This window comes from Buteo buteo, chromosome 24, assembly GCF_964188355.1.
Source record: "Buteo buteo chromosome 24, bButBut1.hap1.1, whole genome shotgun sequence".
Taxonomy (NCBI): Eukaryota; Metazoa; Chordata; class Aves; order Accipitriformes; family Accipitridae; genus Buteo; species Buteo buteo.
Window position 1 is genome coordinate 9742714 of NC_134194.1, and position 18887 is coordinate 9761600.

At 38.7% G+C, this 18887-nt stretch overlaps 1 protein-coding gene across 8 annotated transcripts in view; it reads right to left on the reverse strand.

Annotated features, from left to right (window-relative positions):
- The window catches only part of EBF1 (EBF transcription factor 1), a 284251-nt gene that overhangs the window by 33498 nt on the left and 231866 nt on the right, over nt 1-18887 (reverse strand). For all 8 annotated transcript variants that reach the window (XM_075056932.1, XM_075056931.1, XM_075056930.1 and 5 more), the window contains exon 11: nt 1210-1298. In XM_075056932.1, coding sequence (XP_074913033.1) covers nt 1210-1298 — 89 coding nt within the window. The remainder of the gene's footprint in view (nt 1-1209; nt 1299-18887) is intronic.

Consider the following 18887-nt stretch of genomic DNA (forward strand, 5'->3'; position numbering starts at 1 on the left):
GTCACGAAATAAAAGAAAATAAGTTACAGTGCTCATGAAATCTTCTAACCTTTGAAACACTTTAGAAATTTAACTAATCAAAGCCCACAACAATCCCTGATGAAAGCCTGCTGACAGCTCAGGAAGCTACAGAAGAAAGGTCACAAGATTTACCCAGTCACAAAGGCTATACTGGATGTGCATTATTTCAGGGATCTGGCCTAAGGCATCAAAGCCCAGTCTGTTCTATGTCTCAGGTCTGCAAATTCACATCTTCCTTTCCATAAGTCAAAGGTGGTGTTCTTCAAATACACACACTTGGCCTATTTGACTCCCCAACTCACTCACTCACTAACAGCCATGATGCTAGAGCAGATAAAACACATGGTGGCAGTTGGTCACATACAGTGACTCCAGCTCATGCATGCTATTGCTCAGTGTTCCTGTGGCAAAGAGCAACACTTTTTCAAACACTGCACCTCTTTCTCCAGTATATCACAAAACCCACCACAAATTCTCACCAGAGAAAGTACAGTATGGCAAGGTAGCAAGAACAGATCTGAGTGCAGACCCAGACAGCCTTTTCACAGTACAAGACAGAAGTACTAGAAGCCTATGCAAACTATTCGTTTTCTTCCTCAGCTTTTACTTGATAGAAATCAACAAAAAAACTCCCACTAATTTTGATGGGAACAAGCATCAAATCACTTCACTATGTATTGCTGTAATTATTTCAGCGATCCTGAAATAAAGCAGCATATAATAATTATTATCCTAAAGCAATACATGGTGCAGCAGCAGCGGACTCACATTCCCTGAAGATCCAAATAACTTGATTTTATCAATGGTCAAGTTCTCCAAATTATAATGGCAAGTACTACTGTGATACCAAAACCAAGAAGCGTCATTCTTCTATGAATAAGCTGCTCAGGTTCCAAAATACCAACCAAAAATATGTTCTTTGTTAAGTATTTCAGAACACAGAGTAAGATGTGCTTTTAAGAAAGGCAAGAGCTGTTTGAGTTAGCTGTGACTCAGAAAGTCCAAGAAGTCTCATAAGCCTACAAGAAAAGTTGCTGACTGGGCTTTATTGGTCATGCCTCTCCTTCAGCTTATCTGGGTTGGGGACCAAACTGGGACCATTACATTTAGAGAGTCTTGCACTCTCAGACAAAAACATGCAGTAACCAGCTTTACCATATTTAATAAAACAACAAACTTTGTGCTGACCTTTGGCAAGCGTTCGGGGTCACCAGGGTGCCGGGGGATAACCTTCTGTAACCTTTGGAAACCATAGTCAATGGTGGGTTCGTTCAGAGCTGAAACAACAACAAACATCGTGATGTGACAAACGCATAGCAAGCAGGCTCCATTGCACTGTAACAATTGGCAATGCATTGCAAGACCGAGGAAGGATCACAGCAAAATCCCCTTTTACTGAAATCAGCACTGACTATAAAGTCTTGGTTCAAACGTTATTTGAGGTTGGTTCTGAGGCTTTGGTTCAAACCACAATGCAAGCCTTCCCACTTGAGCTTCTAAAACAAGGTTGCTGGAAAATTTGGGGATGTTGCATACATCTTCCAAATAGGAAGCAATTATTATCTCTGAAAGCTGCCATGAAATTAATTGGATAAATACTTTGCACCCCATCTTTCATGTTGGTTTTTTCCTGCTTTGATATTATGAGGAAGGTCCTTTGTGATTGGAAGACAAAAGAAGTAACTATTAGGGCGTCTCTCTTCTTCCAGATTCTATTATACATTTAATATGCTCCATGTGCAATGATCACATATAATTTTGTTGTGAACTACAGGCACTTGTCTTGGCAGAGGCTTTACTCATTGACACTGACTTCAGCAGCCCAGCTCAGGCCTCAATCAGCACTAAACTGATCCTAAAGACTTAATGAATCTAAAAAAAAAAAAAAAAAAAAAATCTATGTTTTTAGTTCATCTTTCCCCAGTCCTTGTCTAATAAAATGGAGGAGAGAAATGGTAGAAGTGGAACACTTTAATCTTCATGAAAATGCTGGTCTGCCTGCACTAATCAAAGCTCTGATTGTGCCAAGCCTTTAAGCACATGCTTATCTGTAAGCACATACTTAAACCCATTTGCTTTCAGCAAAGCAAATTTGAGCATATTATGTTTTTATATGATTGCCTATAATTACAGGGGACTGCACTGAATGACCTTCTAGCTATATTTCCAGTCATATGATCACTTTAAAACTCAGATGTTAGTGAGACTTCAACATGTGCTTAAAATTTCCTAAGTGCTTTGGTGAACTGGAACAACAGTCAAGCATTCTCAAGCATCTCTAAACAACAGCGCATCTTGACTTTCCCATGCCAATAGAGATGATGAAATTTTTCACAGCAGTTTGATTGCAATTTTTTTGAGTTAAATGAAAAAAAAAAAAATCCAATATTGATTTTTGTATTTTCAGCCTTTTTTTTTTGGTGAACAGGAAATCTGACATTTTTTTTTCTTCTTTTTTTGGTCACTTTAAAGTTTTTCTTATTTTGTTTTAGCTTATTAATAACAAAAAAAAATATTTCTTGCACACGATCTGCTACTAAATTATGAATATATCTTGTACCTTTATGATGGTTTTGTTATGAGCTTTACTATGTGGCTAGAATGATGCCATCTGCTTCTTGCAAAGAGTTTTATCATCAAACTGTATCTTCCAGTCTCACTTGTCTAAGCACTCTCATGTAGCTCAATGATGCTTATCCCACAGCAAGTTACACAACTCCATCAGTCTGATCAACATGGCACAATTTGTCCATACTTCCACTTTTTAAGTGAAGAGAACATTTTTTAATACTCCTAATGTTAAAGATCTTTAGCCAGACCACATTGTTGTCATGAAAGCAGTATCTAATCCCTGGCTTATTTTTAATTAATTGTTGTTCCATAAACAATCCCACAAAACAGTCCAGTTTTTAAAGAAACTGTTCCATTTAAATTACTATTTTCAAACCACATTTCCACAGCAGATGGTTCTACTGGCAACCAAAGGGTCAGATTTTTATATCCTCCTGGGCCTTCAGCACATCCCAACTCCGTAAGCTGGCCCAGCGATGCTACTGCAAATTGAGGCAGAAGGAAGGTGCTGTAGGGGAATCACACAGTCCAGCAGAATCTCAACATTTCTCTAGCATCAGAAAGGAATCTTCTGAGCATATCCTGAAATTACTGTTACATTATTATCGTAACACCAAACTAGAAATCTTTCAGGATTTTACTTTCTGGGCTATTGTCAGAAGGGTTTTTTTGCCCCAGAGATCTTGACATCCCTCTAGTTTCCTTGGGTTTTTTCATGCACTTCCCTTCATCAGAAATATCTAAATTTGATCTTTTATTTATATTCAGGTGTTTGTATGGAAGGAGTGAGAATAAGGCTTTTCCCTGCTTGTGCCCTTTTTGGGTTTTGGATGGTTGGGCCTTTTTTTCCATGTTTCCTTTCACACCCTGGCCACATGCTGTCCACTCTGTTGTGTAGTTTTGCAGAAAATATCACAGTACCTGGGTTTGTAAACCCCCGGTTTCATTACCTTTGAGTTTCCTTACATGGCTTCTTATCATGGACCCGTTTAGTTTAGACCTTCTTCAAATTGTACAATACACTAATTTACTGCTATTTATATTTATTATAAAAAATAGCTGTTTTCTGAGAAGATTAAAAAAAACCCTACAGTTCTAATTTACATTTCTTTTGCAAATATGTTAGAAGATTTTAGCGTGGTTCTGTCAAATGTATTTCTTCTCTAATTCAGTCTAGTTTATGGCCATTTTCCCTTTACATCCTTTGGGAAAGTAGTTACTAAATTCTGCAATATTATAAATGGAGGCCAGTTCTGAAATCCCCCCAGAGATAGCAGTCATTTTCTCGTATCTTCCCACACATTCAACACATTTGAAATCCACAGAGTATTTCCTGTGAGTATTTTCTGAACTAAATGACCAAAAAAAATGTTAATTTTATGGTCCAATCTCACAAGGCATCAGGCATCCTCTGAGATATACTGAAAACTTTCTGCTTCAAATAGCTTCAGCTTTACTTTAGTGGTGGGGAGAGGCTGCACACAGCAATTTGCAGGATTGGGTCCTAAAGTGTAGTTGTCAAATATCACTCATTAGTCTATAACCGTTCAACCCTTTCAGTCTTAGGTAAAATGAAAAGAAGAAATCTTTAGCTGCCTGAACATCTAACCACAGATTGGATGGCATCAGCCCTCCATTCCTCAGTGCATTTAGAATCCAAGTCAAATGTAACTTGTCATATCTCGAAGAAAGAGCCCTGTTTAAAATTTAACCCCACCTTCAGTGTTATGGCCACACCAGTTCCTGTGTCAGTAGCTGCCAAAACTCCAAAGAAAAAGTGAAATTCTGATCTCCTAGCATTGTAGAAGAGCCAGTGCTCAGGCCACCACTAGTGGCAGCTACTGTACAAGGTCAGATACCAACTCCATGCAAGGTTCTGCCTCTGTCCCCAGGGCGTGCGAGCTTGGTCTCTGCCTTTGAAGTCCATTCACAATAACGCATTTCCCAGTGCTCTAATTCAAAGAAAGTTGTCTTTTCCATGATTTGGAAAAAAAAAAAATCAATAAGAAATACAAACTCTCTATTTGTGTTCTTGACATCCATACATTAAAAACAAGCTAACACATAGTGTACTTAAAATGCATTCCCATTACCCTAAATTTTAAAAGTACTATTGAAAGTACTACTAACTTTAAAAAACTGTACTAAATTCAAATAGGTCCCAAGGCTAATGGCAGCAATTTGTATACCAACCCAAACTGACTGGCCCACTTTTCAAAATACAGGTATGATAATCTTGTGGTTTTAAAAGGACATTTAAATTGAAAGACTGTGAATTTAGTACATAATTATACCAATAGAACCCTTTAACTTGTCAACTTGTAAATCTAAAAGGCTATCAATCATTTCTAAAGAGGAAATAAACCTTAAAATTCTTTGATTGACAGTGCTTACTTTTTATGTGAAAAAAAAAAGGAGTAAAGTGGCCAGAAATCCATTTACAAAAGTACATTGTTTTACATAGGTGAGTAAAAAGCCAATAATTACACCTCCAAAAGACATATAAATCAAAGTAAGTACTTTCCCCTCACTTACATATTTTAAGTTGCAGTAAACTTCAGGTAACTTTTTATTAAAATACTTTTCCAAATGCAAAGCTTATTGAAGCCATTAATAGAGTAGCATTTTCATTTAAGCTAATATAATCATTTTTGCAAATACAAGATTTAAGCCATTTTTCTCCTTCCAAACAATAAACTTTCAGCCTGTCTCTTGTGTGAATTAACTGAAATTACACCCAGGTGTACAAAATCTGTCTATCTATCCTAGTGTATGAGTTAAGGCACAATATTTATTATTCTTACCATTTTATGAATTACTTCTTAAACCCTTGAGGAAGAACTTTCTTTCAAATTAGACTCTAACAGAATAAGCCATGAAGCTCTTTATGCAGCAAGTCTAAAGCCATAACTCATAAAATCTAAGGCTTTTAATCAAGAAAATGCACAATGTCTATGGAAATAAGGATGTGTACATTATATTCATCTTTACAAAGTCCAAATTATTTTTCAACAGAAATGCTGCTTATGCCTCTCAGAAAAATGTTTCCACCATAAGTATAATTTCAAATTCTGTACAAATAATTTTAATAACTGCATGTAGATAATCCACCATCTTTAAAAGTCTCTTTCTCTTTTTTTTTAACGAGTCAGTGGAGGGCTTTTTTTAATATTTCACATAATGAATTCCTACTGTGTCAATAGAACTTTGGTCGTTAATTGAATGACTGTCTGATGTATCTGAAAGAGGAATTTGTTTCTCTGGCCACGCTGCCAACTTACAGCAGAATGATCGACACTTAATATCAGCAATTAAAAGGACCTGTTCAAATATCATATGGAATTCGTAGCTTGGGGTAGTGTAGGAGAACTCTTCACCAAGGAAAACTCATTCAGCAAATGCAGAGAGTAATTGAATTAGACACATTTTAACATTATTATTCAAAGAAAAATAAACACACGCTACATAGAAGCATTATGGAAATATTTCAGAACGTAAAACATATCCAGTTAATTTGTTTCCCATGCATTCATGGTTTCATTTATTCCTTTTATTTTGCAGCCTTTGTTTCTTTTTCATTCTGTTTGACCCAAAACCAATGAGAAAGCAGCACTTAGACCTATGAACTTCCCATATGCTTTTCCAGTGGAAAAGGCTGTAAGGAGAGGGAAGGGACTCTAAAAGGCTCAAATAACAACAACAAAAAAAGGCTGAAGGCTACAAACAAATTGGCCTCAGGTCCACAGGTCTGACTGTCCCTGTCCCAGATGAGAAACTTGGTCTTGATTGTTTTAAGTGAAACACCCAGGGAAAGGCTGTGCATGGCAATTAAATGTCCCACAGTGTTTGCTCTGGTGGCACACCAGAGAGTTGCCGGTTTTCTTGGAAGGCGGAGGCATCAAGTTCGAAGAAGGTAAGAACGACCTGCAGAAGCACAGAGCTATAATGGCTTCAGATTATGTCCAGGAGGTTGTGGGTACAACAGTGGAATGGAAGAAGATTCTTTAGACTTTACCTTTGTCTCTTCACAAATCCATTATTTTTTTAAATTTGGCTCTACAACAAAATTAGACACCTAGTGACAAGTTCTGAACTATAATGTCAAAGAGATGGGGCTTTGGGGTCTACAATGCAGCTATTTTGAATTTTCTCCTGTCTGACAAGAGAAACTTCATCAAAACATAAATAGAAGTTGACTCTGTGGCCAAGACACACAAAGTTACCCATCTCAACACTTCATAGTCACAAAAGAGTATGAAGGAATCCATGCCAAAATGCTGGAGCACTGTCACAGCAGTGAAGGCCAGGTCAGGAACACATTTAACGTGTCTCTCGGTGCCCAGATTAAACCAGGGCAGAATATTTGAAGGCACAGAGAATGAGTATTTCGCATAAAATCAAGGGCTGCTCGAAGTCCCTGACTTTAACAAAATAAAACCTTGACTCTCGGAGATAGGGATAGGATAGGACAGGACACACCATATTAATATCAAACTCCAGGTGCCAAAATGCCTTGCTAAAGCCCTGCAGTAGAGCGATACTAACAATGGATGATATTATAAAGCAACATCTTGACATGGCATGCTGTAAGCAAACCCTACCCAACAACTCTTATGCATAGTGGCCTCTTTATGCCTGCTCTACAAAGACAGCAAAAAAAAAAAAACACGCTTCAAAACCCCATCATCAAATGAAAAAAAGTCTGGTTTGCAAATCTCCCTGCAAAGACTATTCCTTTGCTAATTAAAGACCGTTAAATGAAAACATGCAAGCATTTGAGCTATTTGTTGTTGTTGTTGTGAATTTGGCTTGCTTTTTATAAAGTTTCCTTTCCACTGACTTTCCCTGGAGTGTTTATTCCCACAAGCAATGGAAAACGGAAGCGGGTGGGACAGCGAGAGGCTGCACAGAAAGGTTTGAGCTAGAAAGGCCCTTCCAGGGCTAACTCAGAATTTCCTTGCTTTTCTGGTCTCAGTACTCCATCACTTAAACATACTTTTGTGCACTGAATTTCCATTTTTAAAATCAAACTGTGACATGATGTCATTTTTTGTAATTAGAAATAGAAAGAGATAAAGACATCTGAAATGTAATTCCTATATTTTATTGCCATGTAATGCCCAAACAGACACCACGTGCATGTGCCAAGCAGTAAGAAAAATGCAGAGCTGAGTTGAATGATACATCTAACACCTAGATCTCTTGAGTTTCCCTAGTGACTGCTCTTTACTTGAACTAAAGATGCAATAGGCCAGCGTTTGAGGCAGCTCCACTGTGTTCATCAATGTTATTACAAACATGATAGACAGCGTGATATTTTCTTCCTGATAACAATTTTTCTCCAGCAACTAAGAACCAGAGGAGTTATTCCCTTCCCACCTAGCCTAGTCTCCGCAGCCAGTAGGGGTGCTGAAGATGCAAGGAATGCATGTCTTGAGCCCAAATTTTTTTATGAAAGTTAAGGAATGAAATTACTAGATCTGTCTAGCAAGAGTCATGTGTTAGTTTCTCCATATACATTAACTCTGAATGTTCACCCTTAGCAACCTGCAATCTGGCTTGAAAAAAAGTCAAACAATTTGTGAGCTTCGCAGTTTCTTCTTCCTCTGACTGTGCTGACCTCTTGGCTAATGGGGAAGATTTGGCCTTAAGGGAGTCTGAAACAGAGTCCAGTTTCAGGCACTGGAATTTAAACATACCGATTTCAGAAAAGGCTGCTAGAATTCACTGGGGATATGTATACAGAGGACCAGAAAGAAATTAATGCTTGTTGGTTACTTTGTCTAGTCATCTAGGTTAATTGATGCATCTTTGGCAGTCATTATGAAAAGGCAAAGAACGGCATTTACATGTGAATATTTTCCTATTTGTCAGACACATTCTGGTAACGAACATGAGCATACAGCAAAAGATTTACTGAAAATGGCTAGCTCTCAATGGATTACCCCTTCATTTAAATAAATAAATACATGTGTACACATACACTAAGCACAAAAGTGCATACAAGCCAAGATTTAAAATAATGGGTGCCAAAGATTAGCTATAAGATCTATATTTAGGTCTACTTAAAAAGATTTGAAAAATAAAGACACTGCATTTATTTTTAAACTGTTGGCTCAGAAGCAGATGCAGAGGTGTACCATACAGACTGTAGGAAATGCTAAAATGTCACCTCGTGTAACCTTTTCTTTCATTTTTTACTATGCATATTTTAAACGTTTTTCCTTTGCATGGACTCCTCAAATTCTACAACATAGGTGCAGATACCTTTAAAATTTTCAAAGAGATAGTTTTATGTAACATATAGGAAGTTGTTTCTTTTTGTCACCCTTCACAAATTCCTTTGGGGTAGACAGCATTGAAAGCCATTGTTGTAACATGTTGGTATGCAGAAATATTTTCTTTTGAATAACCCCTCTCTCTCACTCGCTTTTAACCCTTTTATTTTGCATCTTCTTTTCAGATTATTAAAAAAAATATATTACCAGGGGATGCATAAATGAAAAACTCAGTGTCCTGTCTGAATACCAAAGCCATTCCTATCAGAAAGCATCTTAGACTAAATTTGGCTGTTTCTGAAAATTATAGACTTCTGATGTGCAAGTGCACTGTGGTCAGAGCAAAAGGAATGTTCAAGAGAGAAAACTGGAAAAACACCAGGTATCACATCCAAAATCTCTGCAAATGAGATTCATGGAGAAATACAAGTAGAGCTGAATCATAAAAATGAGATGAATTGTGCCTAGCTGTAATGAACATTATAGGTGTGATGTTCTTGGAAGGGACTGACCTCCTGTGAGGTTTAATTTAGGTCTTTAATTCTTCTCCATAACTAAGCTTAAATCCCTTGAGAAAACAATAGTTTCCAAACATCCTTATTTCTAAACATTAGCTTTGATTTGTCTACATGAAATTGTGATAAGGCTACTCACTCGAAAGCAAAAGAACCATTTTTGCTATACCCTCAATGATACAGCAAATTGTTTAAAATTAAAACAGTTGGGTTTGCTGTTTGCTAGTTTGTAACATTTAAATAGAAATGTATAATTTGAGAGCTCTCAGTAGTCTCTGATTTTAGCAGCAGTTATATCACCTGCTTCTATAATTGTTCAGGGGTTTTTTTGCAAAAATTTTGACAATAACTGTTATCAAGGGTAAAAAAAAAATCATACCAGCCTGTCTGATAAACATGTTTCCCTGCCCTCACACCCCAGTGAGCACTGTGACACTATACTTTTATCATCTAGTGTGTGCTCAGAATGAGCTTAGAACAGCAATTGCCAGGAATAGGCAGGCGATAAACTGCATTGATTTAACACATCTTGTTTTCAATCATGCTCGGATTTTCTGAGCACGCATTTTTCCTGTACTCCAGCTTGTAGCTTTTATCTGACGAGCTGATCCCTTTTCACTGGAAAATGAAAAGGTCGCACAATAAGACACGGTTTACTGGAACTTGAGCACGCACCAGGGAAAGTATTTTAGATAAATACTGTCAGACATAGTGGAGCTGAATTTCAACAACACAATTGCTAAACAACAATACTTATTACTCTCTAGAACAAGCCTACAAGCAACTTATGGCTCACAGCAGGGGAGATCTCAGAGTTAGGCTCAATAGTTAAAGAAACCTTATTCAAGCCTGTTTAAAGATGCAGTATTGCTTTTGCCTTAGAAGGACCGACTAGCCATACCTCAGGACCAAACTCAATGCCTCCTCAGTTGCTTTCCTAGGTAATTTATAAACGATGGAAAACCACATCAATGACTTTTCTTTTTTCTTTTTTTTTTTTTGGCAGAAAGGCGATTGACTACGTGCTTGATTTAATTTAATCAAATGGGGTACTGGGTGGTGGTAAAAAGAAAATTATCCATATGTGAAAGTAATTTAGCTGAAACTAATTAATTAACCAAGGTGAGTTGCTGAGGAGGTCAGTAAACAAGCAAGGAGTAATATGGCATAACCCATCTACCAGTGGCCAAGGTACACTAGGCTCCTAACAATAATTCTAACTTATTTTTCCCCTCCCTCTGAAGTGACTGCAATGATCCTGACCAATACAGTACTGGAAGCAAAATATTTTTACTTATTCCTACCAGAAGGGGCAAAGAAAAATTCCAAGTTATTCTTTACTGCACTGATTATACCCAAGAAAACATCTCACCAAGTGAACAGGGAACCTGACTTAATTTTCCTCTTCAGCCTAAGTGGACTAACACCCACTTCCCCACAAGGTCTCAGCTGCCAATCTGCAGGCAAGGAGGGCTAATTGGTCCACTCCAGCTGCAGCTCCCTCTTGGCACCTCCTTCCCATGCTTTGTGCATACGCATGCACGTAAACAGAGTATGCATAAGGTCCTCACCTGCTTGCACGTCTTGTACTCAGTGCAGCACCTAAACCTACCAAATCCATCTCATTTTTTTTGCCTGGCAGGAGTCTTTTGAAACCAAGCTCAAAAAAGTGGGCTTCCCATCCACCTCACCCCTTCAGACTTTGGAAGAGACTCATCTTTGTCAGTGCTTCCCAGTCTGCTCCCCTCTTCCAGCAGCCTTTCTCAGGGGAGGCATCCTGGTTTTATGGACCCCAAACAGTTCCCAGGCTTCCCCCCTCATTTACAGCCGAAAAGCCAGCCCAGCCCCTTTGTTAATAACTTGGACTGCAAGTGAGAAGGGTATGTTTAGTAGAGGGAGTCCTTCCACACAGGCTATTTGCTCTAGCAGCAGCGGGTTCAGGCCGAAGGTGTTATTCTGAACGTGCCATACCTTGCTAGCTCACCTGGGCTCACCTGTGTAAGCATTCTTAGGTGGCAAAAATATCACAAATGGATGACGTCCGCAGGTAAAAGCAGTCCTTCCTACCTTTTCTCTTCTCCCTGATACATCATCATTCATCACTTTTGCTTACAGTTATATTTGGTCTCTCAATCTCTGCAAATATAAGATGGGGGTAAGAAACTCCAGCCCTTGATCCAATCTGCACTTGTGGAGAAAGCGGCCGTGCTTCTCCAGGCGGCTGGTCACTAAGACACAGGCAGCTGCTCGCTCAGTTTAGCTGTAACAGTTAATGAGACAGTGATACCACCTATTCCTTATGGAAGAGGCAATACAAAGGGAAGTCCCAAAACCAAAGCGTCATCCTCACAAACATCCTTCTCATTTGTCAGCAGTGTCAGTGCAAAACTGGTGTGAAATATTTATGTTTTCCTTGCTTCTCCTGAACGTGTTTATTAGTCATTTAGGCCCAGCATAAACTCATCTTAAATTCACTTTGTCCAAGATCCTTAGCCAGTATAAAGCAGAACCGTTCTGTCAATTTTTCTGAAACTATACTGATACTGGCTGGAAACTTTACTGGCTGGAGCTTAGTTTATATTTTGAATGTATACATCAGATAGCCAAGCCTCCACCTCTAGTCAGATACATCCATCTTTCTTGGATGTTCTGCTCACATTGTAAGTCTTAAGGAAAGAATATGGTAAATATTATTTAAATTACATTTTGAATTATAATTTTAAATAGGCAAGTCACAAGCAAAGTGATAGATGTCAAGAAAAGCATAAAGTAAAATCCAACTTTGCATGCAATGCCACTTTACATTCAGCCCCATGAGCCCGTCTGCAAGAGAACTCATACAAGCATCGATTTCTCCTTCTCACCTGGCAAGTTTTTTTGCTAGATGAGTAAGTTGAAAATCCGTGCTGCATTTTAGGGTTATCTCATGCAACACAGGCAGAATTCTGATATGTCTTCTTCATTAAGTGCTCATAATCCCAGAAATGAAAGTAACTCATTTCTTCCCAGGGTGCCTGTTAACTGAGAAACTCATCTTAATTGAATGCACAGATCAGTTAACCATCTTCAGATTTGCAAACCATTAGTGCCCCATTTGCACAGCAGCTCTGCTGGCAGGTCTGCTCCCACCACTGCGCTTCGGGGGGGATCTGAGGTTCAGCAAAGGAGGGGAGGTGCTGGAGGTAATGAGCAAGCACCGTCAAGGGCTTACGCTCCTGACAAAATGAGCGCTCTGGGGCCGAACAGGCCTTTGCTAAATTGTCGGTGCTAGATCACCTTGCAAGTCAATTACAGAGAAATCAACAAATACTGCAGCTCTGCCCCAAATATGAGTTAAGTAGCCTCCAAACATGCCTACAGAGAGATCAGTAATCTGGAATCTGGAGCCTCGCAGGCATAAGAGAAGAGGAAGTAAAAATAATTGCCTATATTGCTCCCTTCAGATCTTGCCTCTCTCCCACCATCACAATTTACCATCTAGGATATACTTGGTAAACTAGTGAAGATAAGTATGGAAATTAAAATATCCCAGGTGCAACTGTTTGCCTATAAAGCTGATGCTTCAATAAGAAACTGTAAAAGGCAAGGAAGTGAGGAACCAGACTGAAACTCACTGTCCTCTTACAAAACACTTCCGAAGTTTCATTTACAGCAGGAGTGAACCAACCTTTGGTTCTTTAGTGGTCACTGCTGAGTTTGGGACACGCAGCAAAGCATCTCTGCTGGTTGATGGCACCCCGAGGCAGTTACCAAATCCCTGCACTCATCCACGCTTGCCTACCAACTGACTAACAGTGTTCTGAGGTAGCTGAAACTTTTCTGCACTCAAATAGGGCTCACCAAAATTAGCCATTTTCCTTTCAATAGGATTTAAAAAAATCTTTTAAGTGTTACTGGATTAATTTTTCCTAAACCATAAATATTACCATTTCCCTAATTCAAGGCAGAGGTAGTATTAACTGATTAAAGACTGCAAGATGATCAGAAAATAGAGTAGAAGATATAAAGTTACCATGGTGTCCTGGTTTGGGCTGGGATAGAGTTAATTTTCTTTCTAGTAGCTGGTATAGTGTTATGTTTTGGATTCAGTGTGAGAAGAATGTTGATAACACACTGATGTTTTCAGTTAGTATAAACACTACTTAGCAACAAGTCAAGGATTTTTCTTTCAGCTACTCATGCCCAGCCAGCAAGAAGGCTGGAGGGGCACAAGGAGTTGGGAGGGGACACAGCCAGGACAGCTGACCCAAACTGGCCAAAGGGATATTCCATACCATGTGATGTCACATCCAGTATATAAACTGGGGGAGTTGGCCTGGGGTGGGGATCGCTGCTCGGGAACTAACTGGGCATCAGTCAGCAAGTGGTGAGCAATTGCATTGTGCATCACTTGTTTTGTATATTCCAATCGTTCCATTATTATTGTCACTTTATTATTGTTGCTATTATCATTATTAGTTTCTTCCTCTCTGTTCTATTAAACTGTTCTTATCTCTACCCACCAGTTTGACCTTTTTCCTTCTGATTCTCTCCCCCATCCCACTGGGTGGGGGGTCAGTGAGTGAGCAGCTGCATGGTGCTTAGTTGCTGGCTGGGGTTAAACCATGACACATGGATAACTAGAACTGATCACACAGGTTTAAAATCATGCATCTGTGCTTGTTTATTTCCTAATTTTCTAGGTATCACTGGCAGCCTATAGGAAAATTCAGAACCCAGCTCTGAAGTTATCAATAAAATACCTTCAGAGTAGCACGGTATTGCCCTTTTCTCTTGTATAAAACAAATACCTTCCTTCCATTCAATTGAAAACAAAACCCAAACCCCACTGTAGTGGATTACATTATCCTGTACAAATTTGTTTCTAGTAGATTTCATGAGAACTGTTGTCATTATAAAAAATTGCCACCAAAATATATGTGTATCATATTAATATGCTTCCAAGTTCAATACCGACACAAACAGTATCATCAGGTGATAAAAACAAAGATGCTGCAAGTGTGACATGAAAAAAAGAGTATTCGAATGTTAAAATCTAATTTAGCAATTTGCAAATTGCCAGTCTAAAAGGAGGAATTTACCATTAATCTTGCTAGAAGTGGCATATGTATTAGTAACTGATTTGTAGCTTTCCAGGCAGTAAGCAATAGATATAAATATACTTCTGGGTCCATCAGCAGTATGCAAGAATGCGTTTAAACAGACAAATTCACTAAGGCCCTGAGTGCGCAAAGTATTAAGCACCTGGCTGGCAGAGTTAATTAGTCTGTGCAGAGCAATGCACTGATGCCGCTGCTCTGCTCCAAAGCAGCTCCATCACAACCGGCCTGGGGCATCTCTGCTTTCTGCTCTCCTGTGCTATGTATACGCAACACGCGAATAAAGCTTTTTCTTCCTGCCCCATGATCCCCGTGCACGCCAAGGCATCATCTTGGTATCTAACCGCTTGCTGGAAGGACAACCTCAGCTCACCAGGGAGGACACAAGGACAGAGAGAGGAGGGACCGGCCTCCCGCACCACCTCTCAGCGTCACACACTTCAAAGAGGAGCTACTTGTCTTTTGGCCCGTAATGCATTTAGCTACTGTGCACAGCAGGCACAAAGGCTATAGCAGAAACTGGCTCCAGCAGGGAAGAATTTGCAAAAATGTCCAATGTCCTAGGCTTCAGAGACAATCACTTTGGTTTTGCACTGAAAAGACGGTGCTGATATCAGCCTCGCAGCCCTTGTGTGTCACTGGGCTGGCAATGCCTGTACTTGGGGACAGGCAGGGGGGTACGGACCACACCTGAGAGGTCCCTTGAGAAAGGAGATTCCCACCAGTGGAGTTTACTCACATTGTTGGCATTGATTTTTACATTCTGTGTGGTCTCTTCCCTACCTGAGCGGATGATACACATTCAGTGGCAAAGGTAATTATTCAAAATAAATCTAAAGTTGTAGCTGATTGAGTAAAAAATGGACACTGAAAAGGTACTGTGTCATATTAAATACTAATGTGCTTGCATAATTGATTGTCCTAAAAAATGTGCTCCTTTTACAACTTTACTTAACAAAGACCTAACAATCTTCTCTTAAATAAAGCCATATAAAAATATTATGTGTATCTACATGTCTGTGTATAAGTGGTTGTGTGGCTGAAAACGTGTTATCTGCATCTCCTAGCAGATAATTTTGCACATGCTTTTTATCTGTGTGTGCATAGGCTCAGAAAGGGGACAATCCTTCCTCTCACCTGTAGCAAGTGGTAGATTACTGCTGGAGAAGATACATCCTCGCTCATCATAGCCAAAGCTGGGAAAGACACAGCAACGATATTTAAGTCTAGGACTTGCAAACTGATAGATGCTTTCTCCAAATAGCAAAGGGAAATGTAATGTCACTTTTTTCTTCCAGACTTTTCTTGTTGCACAAAACAAAAGTGAATGAGCAAAAGAAGCAAAAAATTCTCACAGGATTCTCCTGCTCTACTCAAGATGACCCAGACATGTCATTCTCCTTCGTTCCCTTTCCTTCTGCAATTTGCCCACACCAGCAGCATGACAGACCCCCCTTCAAAAACTACTATTTCAGTAGTTTATCACAAGTATAAAATAAAATGTGTACTGAAACATATATAAAAGGAAAATAAATACATCATCTTCTGAGCACCTCGAACAAAACTAGAAAAAATACTATTTGTTCAACATTCAAATATTCAGAAATTAAAAATTATTGGAAAGGGAGAGATGGGACTAATCCAGCTCTGGTTTAAAGCTTGTTGTGCTGTGAAATACCATATTATTCCAAAGGCAGCAGACATCTTACTTCAGCTAATCGTGTATGATAGACACTGACCCACCGAATTTTGATGTAAGTATCAGATGGTAGAATTCAGTTTCAAGTACTCTTAAAAAAGTACTCAGGGTTGATTTTTATTACATTTAACTGCTAAGCATGCAAATCATTATTTATTATTGGTTAGGCTCTTCAATCCTACTGGATTAAAGAACACATTACATGATTTGGTCAGAATTTTTTTTTAAGCATTAAAAGCTCTGTATTTCAATCAGATTATGGCTGTGGGGCCCTCAAGTTTCAGGGTATTTCCCCAGCAATGAAGATGTATTTCCAAGACCAAGAAAGAAGTAACCCTCTTTGCCGGGTACCTATGCAGTGGTTTTTTTGCCTTAGTATAAGAGCTCTTTCCATGTCATTTGGCATCATACATTCCTGGTAATTTATAGCAGTCCTGCATTATATCTCCATTTTAGAGCTCAGGAACAAACAGCCACGAAGCCATAAAATTTAGGTACTTATGCCTATTTAAAAATCCCAGCAGGCACCTATATGAACTTTCAGGACTCTAAATATAATTAAAATTCTGACTGTAAGTAACAGAATCAAAATCACACAAGAAGTCTGAGACTAAAAATTAGGCTTTCTGCATTTGGATGACAAGCTACTTCTCACCAGTACTGTGGATCTGCAGTTTGCAGCGTCGGGTAGGTGGTCATCAGGTGATATCGAGATCCTGCTAGCTTTCAAGTCTTAGCTGACTAAATATGTGAACAATCACAAGTGACAAGATTCAAAATTTGTTACTCTGTGCTGTGATGGGCAAGGGTAAAAGAATCGCCTGTTGGGCACAATTTTTCAGTAGTAAACTGCATAGGGAAGGAGCTGTGAGTCAAAGATTACCTCCTGTTCCAAAGCAAATAAAGTTTCCTAACTTCTCCTTAAGGCACTAATGAGTAAAAATGAGTATCTGTCCAACACTGTACTATTGCCTTCAAGTAGAATTTATTCTATTTGAAGTTTTTTAATGTATTTGCACTCTTAATTTATTCCCAGCCATTATGAAATCTTCTGGAGACATGTAACACCCCAGAAAAAATGACATTTAGTGACTGTCATTAATTTCCCATTAAAATAACAGAATCTACAAAGGAAGATCAGTATTTTTCAACCTGTGGTGTACAAGCCTCCAGGACCCCAGAAGTCCTGCAACTGTTTCCTGGTGGTCCATGAAAGGGAACCGAGAGACACAAGTCTATCGTCAGCAGGCCTAAAGTCACTGCACAACTCATTGTTCAAGGGTTTGCATTTGTACTGGAAAATATTTAGGTGTCCACAACCCTGAAAAATGTTGAAAAGGCACCGCGATGGATGGTTTGTTGGCACAAGCTCTCCTCCCGCTGGAAGATTTGCTACATACATTGAGGCACCAGCTTGGAAGACTGTGGATATTTTCTGCTGAATGGGGCCCTTGGAGAGGAAATATTTGATTTACTGCAGAGTTCTCATTTCCCTGAATTGCAAATAAAGTGTAATTTGATTAAATGTAAATGAATCCTACAATACTTTTGGTGGCTTGTCTGAAACAATTGATTGTAATGGGCATCCATCATTTGGCTTGATTTTAATTCAGAGACAAAAAAGGCAAAATGAGAAAACTAAAGCAAGTGCCACTAACATTCTAGAGCTGGAGCAGTCGAGATTTCTGGCACTGGACTGTCATTTCCATTGTTCTCGGAGAGCAAGCAATGCAGTAGAGGGGAAACACAACAGCAAAAGAAAAAGAATAATGTGAAACACATACATAGAAATAGATCTAGAGGAAAATTAAGCTTTTTCACAACAAATTCCATTAAATCAGCTGAAAGAGCACAATTCGTTAAATTTATTTTAACACTGATATTCTAAAATAAATGAGTAAGGAAGATAAATGTTGTTCTGTGTTTCTCAGTTAGAAGAAAAGCTTTGTTTTTATAGATCACCCAATTCCTTTTTCACCAAGATAATTTCCAAGTGCATAATACTGGTTTCAGCAGTTCTTGTGGTCTGAAATAATAAAAGAGAAGTGAAATTTTTGATAATGACACAAGCTTGATAAACTTTTGGTGTCACTTTCTTTAAATGTGGAACTACTCCAACCACAGAGATAATTATAGATGACCAGATTGTAACTGCTTTATTGCTTCTTTTTCCTCATAAATTTTAATTTTGGAAAGTTAAGTGAAAAATGTGGTTTCAATTTCCTACAAATTGCACACGATTTGGTTTTAACAAGAAAATAGAAAGAGATGGTACGTTCTTTGGAGTGAATTACGGAGAGGAGTTTGTTTCTTTGTCTTTCAGCATCATCAAAATAACAAAGTACAAAATGCAAAAAAGATGACTGTGAAAAAAAAGCAACTATACAATGTACTAAGAAAAGCACCAAGTAATTCTTTATCTAAATAAGCTCTGAGCAATTTAACAAGATTGCTCTAGCATTTTTTCCCCTGTTTTACTGGACTAGAGCTTAAAAGAAATCAAGCTGCATACATGTGTTACAGGAAATCTTCTAATAAGAAAATGCTGTGTACATAACCATCTTGCTCCTTCAGAAGGTACCAGTAATTGTCAAAGTGCCGTGCAAAGCAGCCCTATTCAGACCATATTAAAAAGGCTTGGATAAATACTTACATGGAACTAACAAAACAAGAGTAGAAATGAAAGCCAATAGAAGACAGAGCC